Source organism: Rhipicephalus sanguineus, chromosome 6 (genome assembly GCF_013339695.2).
Source record: "Rhipicephalus sanguineus isolate Rsan-2018 chromosome 6, BIME_Rsan_1.4, whole genome shotgun sequence".
Lineage (NCBI taxonomy): Eukaryota > Metazoa > Arthropoda > Arachnida > Ixodida > Ixodidae > Rhipicephalus > Rhipicephalus sanguineus.
Genome location: NC_051181.1, coordinates 100,836,109 through 100,846,885, shown reverse-complemented (window position 1 = coordinate 100,846,885; position 10,777 = coordinate 100,836,109). Strand labels below are relative to the sequence as shown.

The 10,777-nt window shown below is 48.2% G+C and overlaps 1 protein-coding gene across 1 annotated transcript in view; it reads right to left on the bottom strand.

The window, feature by feature from the left end:
• Positions 1-1,722: 1,722 nt before the first annotated feature.
• The window catches only part of LOC119396032 (protein eva-1), a 105,274-nt gene continuing 96,219 nt past the window's right edge, over positions 1,723-10,777 (bottom strand). Inside the window, exons 5-8 of the mRNA XM_037663072.2 lie at positions 7,005-7,151; positions 6,355-6,513; positions 5,534-5,704; positions 1,723-4,230 (exon numbers count right to left, since the gene is read on the bottom strand). Of these exons, the coding sequence (XP_037519000.1) occupies positions 3,878-4,230; positions 5,534-5,704; positions 6,355-6,513; positions 7,005-7,151 (830 nt within the window). The 3' untranslated portion in view covers positions 1,723-3,877. The remainder of the gene's footprint in view (positions 4,231-5,533; positions 5,705-6,354; positions 6,514-7,004; positions 7,152-10,777) is intronic.

The window sequence follows — 10,777 nt, the reverse complement described above, 5'->3', positions numbered from 1 at the left end:
TAAAGCCGTCGCGCTTAAAACGTATTAGTGCGGTCCGAGCCGGCTTAGACCTACCGTTGCGTTGAACCTTCAGGTACATGCGTCTGACGTAATCGCTATAGGATCAAAGCCCACCGCGAGTGCAACTCTTAATCTCCTACATCATTAGAGTGGGATACAACCTAAGATTAGAAGCCTCGCCCCCACAACTGCGGCGCGGCTGACATTCGCACGGCTGCAAGAGAGTCGTGCTGGGCGGTTTCCGTTCTAACAGTAAACACTTCTTCGCGGCTAATATAAACACTACGCGAGTTATCAATTAAAAGTTCGTCGTTCATATTTAAAGTATTACGTTTGACTGAGCAGTGATGTCGGAATTTTTGCTGAAATTTGACAGGAAGTTCAAGTTTTCGACCGAAAACAGCGACTCGAACGTGTGTCTCTATGGGAAAATCACCTACCTGAAATACGCGAAAGGCGGTTGACGTCACGGTAATGAGCTAATTCGATTGGACAGCGCATCTATGCAAATTTTCTGATGGAACAGAGACGCCTGCTGTAGGAGCTTACATTTACTCTTAATGTTGTAACCAATTATAGTTTCTTCGCTCGCATCGAGACTGGTGACCTGTGCAATGCTCGCCGCCGGTAGTCGGAACTTTCGGTATGCATGTTCCAGTCCATTACGAGTTTCTTCTCTTTGACGCAGTTTTGCTGCCGTTGGTGTCATGATTCTATGAGCCGCTCGCACCGAATGGGTGGTATCTTGACTTTTCGTGTGCGCGCCTATGAACAAAGAGCTGAACGTTGCAGCGCGGTGTTGAAGTCACGTGAATCGTTTAAGCACTTTTGGAGAATCGCGAAATCTGGCCGATCTCGTAGAGCTTTGCGGCGGTAAGTGATAGACAGGAGATAGCGAAGACGCTCAGAGAGCATTTTTTTGCCGAGAGAAAAATTAAAAGGCAACTTTCGAGCTACTGGCTTCAATAAATATTTGTACAGCGAAGCCGCTCTTGTAGTTCTCGCGCTGTGTTTAACACGGGAAGTACAACGTCAACGTAAAATAGTCACACTGTCTACAATGATAGGAGGTATAACATCTTCATTATAACACGTTTAATCTTCTCTCAAGCCCTGCACTCTCACGTCAAAAGTTGCCGAGGGATTTGCAGCTGAACTTTTCAAGTCCAAGACGTACGTACAGTGAGCCATAGTTTGATCCACGCGTGCAAAATAAATCATACGACACCGTCCCTTGCAATGCCGTGAACTGAACAGTGTGCGTTTGACAGAAGTGCTAGTGAGTATGTCCCGCAAGTGCCGAGTAAAATGCGGCCTCTTCACCACTTCAGGCCTAGGTGCACTCGGTGCAGTGCTTTTGTGTGATTCGTGACCCTTCACGCCACTGTAATTCGTATAACGAATGACTCAAGTCATGCGGGTTCGCAGTAGTGACGAGAAGGGGCTCACACGAACGCACGTGTGAAGAAAACGAAACTACCGATTTTTCCAGCAGGTGTGTGAGCAATTTCATGAGGAATTTTACGGAAAGTGCGAGGATACCAGTCTTTCTACTCTAAAGCCATGTGTTTTGTAATCAAGAGTTGTGCCAAAGAGTGCTTAACAGCGCAAACGACCGGAGGGGATAGAAGAGACGAGACGAGACCATCCTCATGTTGTCGTTCAGCGCTCTGTCTCGTCTCTTCTATCCCCTCCGGTCGTTTGCGCTGTTAAGCACTCTTTGTCATGTTATACCAACATGCCCAGTCCTACTGTCTCAAGAGTTGTGCGTCACCGTGAAGTAATACATCGAGTTTTTTATATCGTTACTTGGGTGGTGGCGTCACATATTCTTACGGCAAATTATACAGGAAATGCAGAAAAATGCGCGTCTTTTTTTTTTTTTTTGACAGCCACAACCTCGTAGAGCTTGACAGTCTATATACCATCTTGCCGAAAGAGCTATTACTCACATCACAACCACAGTCATGTTGACAGATTTGTTCATTCTTCTAATTCAACTCGTCTTTACTCGCGGTCAGCGTTAAAAATGTTTGTCAGCCGATGCAAACGCTTTATATTGATTTCCATCTCAACAACGGATTCCTAATGTCCCTGAACTCTGACCTCTTCCATTGGGAACTCTGGTTCCGTTCAGTTCCTCGTTCGAAGCCCAAGAAGAAGTCAGCGAGGCTTTTGATATGCTCAACATATTGCTCATAGTTAAACAACTCAATTGGCGCTCGCAGGCACTGTCGTTATACGGTTAAAATTGGTTACTGTACATATTGTACAAGCTGTCGCTATCACAACACTGTAGTCGCGTCGAGATGGCGCAGCCGACTCTTTGACGGGTCGCACGCAATTCACGCAAGTGCACGGCCAAGTTAAAACAGCGGATGGGAGGTGTTCAGTAGCCCCAACACCCCCAAATATACAGCCTGTTGACGTAAGTAGCATTTTTTACCTACAGCGAGATGTCTGCGGTCCACAACAAAAGACGACCACCAGGCTTTCGCGAACAGCGCGATTAAACGGACGTCCAAGTCTTGACATGTGCGCGTTGCAGCCCTGTCACGTGGCTAATGTAATGTCATTTACAACGAATGCCATTCGTGCGTAATGTCATTCCTTCGTTGCCACACGGGAAAACAAAATTACAATCAGTGAAAGCCATATTTTCAAAAGAATGAATTAACAGAACTCATTCGCGTTCGATTTCAGACCTAATGCGAAGTATCGATGCTATGGATGCACTAATATTATTGCCAATTACACATGTTTCTGATCTATGTAATTAAAAAACAGTGTGATAATTACACAAAAGCGGTCGGACCATTCCCAGTAACCGCCATGGCTTTGGCCAAAGCCATGGCTGAGTCCGTTTTTTGTTTTATTCATTTTTTTGTTTGGATCTCGGCTTGACTTAGGTTGTGCAGCTGTAGCAAACTGCATAAACGGCAAGCATATATTTTTCATCCACATTTTCTCAATAGAAACGACGTGGGAGACTCTAATACGGTCCTCCAAAGAAAAACTACAAAAATCAATCATTGCCTGGACAGGAGAGGTCGCCGCAGTAAGCGGCCGTCTACAAACCTCTGACATTTCTCTAGAATGAAGTTGTCTCCTCCTCCTTATTACGAACAATTATTTCTGGAATATAGAGTCGTTAATGGAACGTTCGTTATCACTCTCCTTTCAACCCGTGGTCATGACACAGGAGGCTGAGGTCACTGTTATCATTTTCAAACGAAATTCCAAATCGGTACGGAAGGTAGCGCTGCTTGCCATCACTGAGGAAGCGAAGAAACTATAGATCATGTTCCACCCTTGCTACAGCGCGCACAACCCATTGGTAGCGGGCGTGTTGGCCCGTCATAACTGCCGGCCACTTTTAGAGTACAATCCTGGAATTATGACCTAAACAGTCGCTGCACCGGACGTCGATCAAGGCACTCTCGAAGCATTTTACGCGGCATTGACCTATTAGAAAGACTGTAATTCTCCTCTACTTTTTTTTCTATTCCTGGCCTACGTCTACTATTCTAGCCCCCTTTGCCTTCTCCCTACGTAGGGTAGCAGACCAGAACTCCGTCTTCCGGTTTAACCTCCTGCAATTCCCGGCCTTTCTTTTATTTGTATACATCTCTCTCCGTCTCTTCAAGTAACATTTGTCTTATTATTGTAACAGCATGCTGAAAGAATTACGTAAATTCATTTAATGTCACTCGATGGAAATGACGTTTCATTAGCCGGGTGACATGGGCACTTAAATTCTCGCTTGTTTTGGCATCGGTGCGTTTCTCAGTGTGTATATTGGCTCGAGGAGGTTACCAGAGTGCGAACGAGACAAAAAAAATACCTAAGACGAGTATCCTCCTCGGCCCGTTTACCACTAGCTGTAGTAGTAGCTGGTCGTGGACCTCGTGACGGGTGCCCTCGGGTAAGTATCGCTGTCGTGGCGACGTATGCCCGGTCTGTTCGCGTAGCGCACGACTTCGATGGTGTGTGCGTGCCTAGTCGCCGAGCCCCCGGTGGAGGCGTCCGCTTGGTCCACCCTGCCTCCTCCTCCGCCGTCGCACTCGTCGAACGAGCCCGACAGCGGCTCGGAGCACTTCGTCTCGGCGGCCTCGGGCGGGTCGTCGCGGCGTCGCTGCACGTACAGGCGAGTCGACAGCACTGCCAGGAAGGCGACGACGCCGAAGCCCAGACTCAGCAGTACGTAGAGTATAAACTTTTCTTTGTTCGCTGTGGGTCGTAACGTTGAGGGAGAAAAGAGAGGGGGGGGGGAGACAAAAGTAAAGGGCAAATGTTTAGTCACAACAACCACTCGTCCGGGTCATTAATTGTTTTACGAAGGAGAAAGCGAGAAAATATAGTAGAGAGGGAAAGGCAGGGAGGTTAACCAGTTTAGGAAAACCGGTTTGCTACCCTACACATGAGAACACGGAGATTTAAAGATGGAGAGGAAAGAGAGAGAGAAAGACAGTACATAACACAGCACACACACAGTCAGTCCCAGTCCGTCACTCTTGCGTGGTACGCGACATTACGGTCACAGCCGCTTGTCTAAGTCCGTTTCTCTTAAAAACCTCAGAAGTGCCTTCGTCGTCTTCAGCTGCGATGTCTTCTGTCGACGACATGCAAGAATAGTTTCAATCGACATTTGTCTGTGGTCAAGGTGCGCTAGAACGGACGCCATGGTGCCTGTCTCTGAACATTATATACCGGACAGTCGCACAGGATGTGGTGTGTAGCGTTTCCTCGCAACGACAGGCATCGCAAAGAGCGTTGTGGGCTATTCCAATGCGAAATGAATGAGATTTCGTAGATACCACCCCTAGCCATAAGCGATAAAGCAGTGTGGCCTCTCTTCGGCGGAGCCCAGTTGGCATACAGAGATGCTTGAAAGAGGATAGGTAGCGAGGCGTAGATAAAGTGAAATGCAGGGAACGCTAACCGGGTTCTGTCTGGTTTGCTACCCTATACAGGGGAATGACGAAAAAAAAAGTAGGGCAGACCAAACTGGAGTTGTTGACTACACTCTCTAGTAATCTCCTGCGTGAAGTGCAAGCTGTGAGCAGAAAACTAGTCCTTTTGATATAGTTTCCTGACTACAGCTATAGCACTTTGCCCAGGATTTCATTAAGACTATGTATATGTGAAAGAATCGCGTGCTTAATTGAGGCTGAACGAAGACGTTGTTATGACAGCGGATAAGATAGCAGACATTAGTGAATACGTATCATCATTGAGTCAAAACTAGCCAAAGTTCGCACTTAGCGCAATTTAAACAACATTCGCCAGCACTAGCCAATACTGAGCCAACGGTAGCCAATGCTCGCTAGCCCTTGAAGTATACGAGTAATTACAGCCGAGTGCTGAGATTATGTGAATGAATGCGGTAGTACGGGCCACCGCCACTCGCCATTCCATTCCGGCGATCCCTGTTTAGAGGCCACCATTGACCGTTCGTTCATAAATCGCGGAAAGGTATGAGAGAGAGAGAGAGAGCGATAACAAGCGATGCCTGCGCACTCTGCCAACGCACCTCTTACAAACTTGTAAGCGGCCACCCATTCGGTGATGAAGCCGATGGCTCTGTGTTCGCTCCCATTCAAAGTGCAGTTGACGTGCTTGTCGTCTTCCGCCGTCCTGTCTCTCAGCATGTCGATCTTTTTGTTCGCTGGCTCCGGCACCAAGTCTCGATCCATCGGAGCGGCTGCAGCAGTAGAAAACGCAGTCATAAGGAGGAGGGATTTGCCATAAGATAAGTAAAAAGAATTTAAAAAATAGTAACGGTAAAATGTTACCCTTAACGTACGGCAACAAGGCGGAATAGAGATAGGAAAGGTAGGGAGGTCTGCCAAACTCGCGTCCGGTTTGCTACCCTACTTTGGAGAAAGGGGGTTAAGGAATGAAAAGTAATATAGCACAGGGAGGGAAGCATTAGGGAGCGCGACCCCCGTAGGTCGGCCCATTAGGCTTTTACTCGGATTTTAAGCACCCGCGTGTTAATTTAGTAGGCAAGGTGCCGCGACGCTAAGCTCGAAGGCACGGGTTCAATTCCCTATCACGGCAGCCGCAATTTGATCGGTACACAATGACAAAAAGAACATCCGTGTACGTATCCGTAACGTTAAAGAACTCCAGGTGGTCAAAATTAATCCAGAGTCCCCCAACACGGCGTGCCTTATAATCATATCGTGGTTCTGGCAAGAAAAAAATATCGTTCTTAGAGGGAGATAACAAGAAAACAGCCTAGTACTGCGGTTTCTCATACTTTTTCTTTTTCTTTCTTTCTTTTGTCGTAACACTGAGTCCTGGCAGAGGTATCAAAGCTTGTCGAAGCCCGGAACATGTGCAGCCTACCAGGCAGAGACTTGGCCGGTGCGTGGGGACCTCCTTCGGGACTGAAGGTGGATGGCTGGTAGCCCGCTTCTTCCACGTATCCTTCTTCTTCTTCGTCCATCCTGTCCTTGGGCGAGTCGGTGCCGCCGATATCGAGGTCCTTAAGTATTTCCTTCGGCGCTGCACGACAAACAGGAAGGCAGTTTAAGAAAATGGGCAAAGTATAGGACAGGAACCGAAAATGAAAAGAAGGAGGGAGGGAGGGAGGGAGGGATTACACAACGAGATAACTCCCTCCACCCGTTCCTTCTTCGCGTGAAAAGTATAAATACTAGGGAACGTACTCTAAATGGAGGGGGTGGGGGAGGGGGGGGGGGGGGGGGTGTGTCTTATCTTGCTAATTCTAGCGGCTGTTGCTTTTCTCATTTCTCATGCTGTTTCTATAATTATCGAAGGAAATTGTGCTCAACTTAAGATGGTAGATACTCGGTTTAAGATGGTAGAAGATGGCAGATTACCGAAACCCGCACAGGTCTAACTAATAGCCGCATATTGAGTAAGATTGTGTAACTTTTTTAAAGCTCAGCTGAAGCCCTAGTTTGGAGGCCTCGTTTAAACAGGCACGGACGCGGCGAGGCCTATTAACCGAGCTCGACAGTGCAGTGGCCTACCGCAGGTGTAGACAACCTTGAGGTAGAGCCGCGAGTCCTTGTGGCAGCCGGGGTTGCCGAAGGTGCCCATGTCGGCCGCCACGGTGCACCTGCGCCTCCCGTGGCATGACGTCAGCACCGTCTCGGTCGCGTAACTCACCTGGCACACTGCGTCAGGAGAAGGTTGGTAAGAGTATCAACCTCAAGATAAACTTGTAACCCCATTAATCAAAACCCTTTAAGAGCGGAGCTGATTAAGCTCGAGGTATGTCCGCGTAGTGTAGAAAAAAAGATTGGTGGATATGAAACCGCGCGAGCAGACAGCAAAGGCCAAGGTTCTCCTTGCGATATAAGAAGAAGCGAGCGAGCTCGCCGACGACTTTTAAATGCGCTCGTCGCGCTCCTAGCGCCATCTCGCTGGTAATGAAGAAACGCTTATGAACGCCGGCCATCTCTGAGTCCGTCCAGCGGCAAAGTATATAACGCTCGCCGTTAGCTATGCGGAGGACCTGCGTTCCGTGGCGTATAGCGCCACTCGCTGCGGAGCAAGAGGTCCCTGTTTCGATTCCGCGCTTCAGAAGCATTTTTCTGAATTAGTATATGCATACTTATACATATACGGTGCATGACGGCGACGGGTACGGACATTTTCCAGCCGAGACTGTCCATATAATTGCTATCGCAATAAAAGATTGGCGGATATGCGCCACAGAAAGTGGGTATGGGCCAATAAGCTCCTACCATAGTATAGCCATGCGTAGTATAGTATAGTATAGCTAAGGTGTGGGAAAGGGAAGTGAAGGCGAGGAGGAGTGATATGAGGATAAGGAAGAAGGAAAGGAGGAAGGGAGAGGGTAAAGCATTGACTATGCTTGTATAGTATAGTTTAGCAAGGGTACGGCAAAGGGAAGTGAAGGTGAAAAGGACTGATGTGAGGGTGAGAAGGAGGGAAATAATGAGGTGAGAGGGTATATCATGACATAGTCATGTATAGTATAGTATAGCAAGGGGGTAGGATAGTGAAGGGAGGTTGAGGAGGAGGGAAAGGAGGAAGGGAACCCCCCACCAGATCCGCTGTTTTCTCAGTCATCGCACCATTAGTGCGCAGCTGCCACAATCTTTGTATTGGTTGTTCAGATTTGGTGGTTTAAATGCACGAGCTAAAGATTAGTAATACAGGTGACTTCCGTGCGTTAGCATAAAAAAAAAGAGATAGACCCTTTAATGTGCTCTTCCATTTTTTTTAAGGTCAGTGACTTGCTGATGCAATGGTAACATATTGAGCATATCAAACACACTCCGACGCCGTTATGTAAGCCCAACTGTAGCTAGGATGTATTCTAGATTTTTGGTATCGCCGGCTTGTGCACTGCAGCCTTCATGGGGCGAACTTTTATCCCGACTCCAGAAAGAGAATCTGGCACAATCTCGAAAGCCTTATAACGCAGTTCTTCTTGACTCTCATGAAAGCGAAGCTCTAACAACAATAAACTGATTTTGCTCACCGGACGTCAATCGATTCATTGCGATGAAAAATAGTAATCAAAATTGAATTATTACTCTATTATTATTATTACTTATTACTCTATTACTCTGCTACTCTATTATTTGAAAGTGTGATCAAATATTCACCCATGCTCTAGCAACAGGAGCGATAGTCCACGACTGAGAGAGCCACCGACTGTACATCAGAGGAGCATCAAAATATACGTGTAACTTAACACGCGGCGTCTCACAACATGTTTCTTACGAAAGAATGTTTCATTTAGACCTGTTACACTTTCTATATTCAAATACATACGTAATATGCGTAAATGTTCTCATTTCGATGCGTCTCACTCACTTGGACGATGGGACCGTAATTTACCGAGCTGAGAAGATCCTAGTACCATTTAAGAACAGTTACCTTTCTTTTATTCAGACTGTCACACATTTTCGATAATGAAAAAACCAGTTTAGTTAATTGTTTCAAAAGAATTCAGGAGCCCTTCCTCTATCGAGGGAATGGAAGCTTGGCGTGTGCGTGCCTGGCTTACTACTTTCCTTTCTCTCCTTCTTTATATCCTTGTTTGTTTTTGTCTTTCTTCCCATTCCAGGAAGAAGCGAAACGGCTCTTATTGGTTGCGGGCTTGGCGTGAAGGCGCGCTTACACAGTTGGCATCGTGCCTGATCACTCACGTTCGAGGAAGCGAAACCTGCTCTTATTGGTGGCGGGCTTGGCGTGAAGGCGCGCCTACACAGTTGGCATCGTACCTGATGATTCACCTTCCGAGGAAGCGAAACGGCTCTAATTGGTTGCGGGCTTGGCGTCAGGGCGCGCCTACACAGTTGGCATCGTGCCTGATCACTCACGTTCCGAGGAAGCGAAACGGCTCCTATTGGTTGCGGGCTTGGCGTGAAGGCGCGCTTACACAGTTGGCATCGTGCCTGATGATTCACCTTCCGAGGAAGCGAAACGGCTCTAATTGGTTGCGGGCTTGGCGTCAGGGCGCGCCTACACAGTTGGCATCGTGCCTGATCACTCACGTTCCGAGGAAGCGAAACGGCTCTTATTGGTTGGCGGGCTTGGCGTGAAGGCGCGCCTACACAGTTGGCATCGTGCCTGATCACTCACGTTCCGAGGAAGCGAAACGGCTCTAATTGGTTGCGGGCTTGGCGTGAGGGCGCGCCTACACAGTTGGCATCGTGCCTGATCACTCACCTTCCGAGGAAGCGAAACGGCTCTTATTGGTTGCGGGCTTGGCGTGAAGGCGCGCCTGCACAGTTGGCATCGTGCCTGATCACTCACGTTCCGAGGAAGCGAAACGGCTCTAATTGGTTGCGGGCTTGGCGTGAGGGCGCGCCTACACAGTTGGCATCGTGCCTGATCACCCATGTTCCGAGGAAGCGAAACGGCTCTAATTGGTTGCGGGCTTGGCGTGAGGGCGCGCCTACACATTTGGCATCGTGCCTGATGACTCACGTTCCGTCGCCGGCACCGGAACGTGAGGACATGCGTTCATGTCCACGCAAGAATGAAATGTGGCAAAGTTAAATGGCAAGTGACCTCGATAAAAATTGGCCGCGTATCTGCGTGCTTCGCTGCAAATGTCGTGTAAAGACGATAGAAGAGGCGCTGTGTGAGATATGGACGCCATCTGGCAATACGTCGGTAAACATGAGTGCTGTGTTGCGTGCTGGTAGTCCCGGCGCAGCAGCAGGCGAAGACCGGCGGTGACCAACGCGACCGGCGGGGACGCCAGCCAGCCCGAACACGCGGTTTGGCGCGAAGCGCTGAAGCAACGCGGTTTGGCGCGAAGCGCTGAAGCAGAAGAAATGTCCGCACTCAACGAGTACTCTCCACACACTCTTTTATTTACACGTCGCCTGGGTAAAACAAGAATGCCAGAGCGGCACCCACAACCGGCAGCCTGAAGGCCGCCCACAACGCTGCTTTTTCATTTTTGAAATATTTTTTTTCACCTTCTTGGCCTTCTCAAAACTAAAGTTTTTCAACACCAACCCATGGCATTCGTACAGTGCAATACAGAACCGAAACCGAAACACAACAATGAGCTCGTGCGGAGGGCACGGAGGAAGGCATATTTCAGCGCAGTCGCATTTTCAACGCAGCTTAAGAAACTAGGGTCCTTAAAATTACGTATGTATGCATTTTCTATTAAAGGAACACGCCACCTAATACTTACCTAGTGATGTTGCACCTCAGATATGCATGATATTTACTTTTTGATCGACAACGTTCACAAGTATGAACAGCCGTACCAGTTCAAGACGGCTGGCCCTTGGGCAAGTGG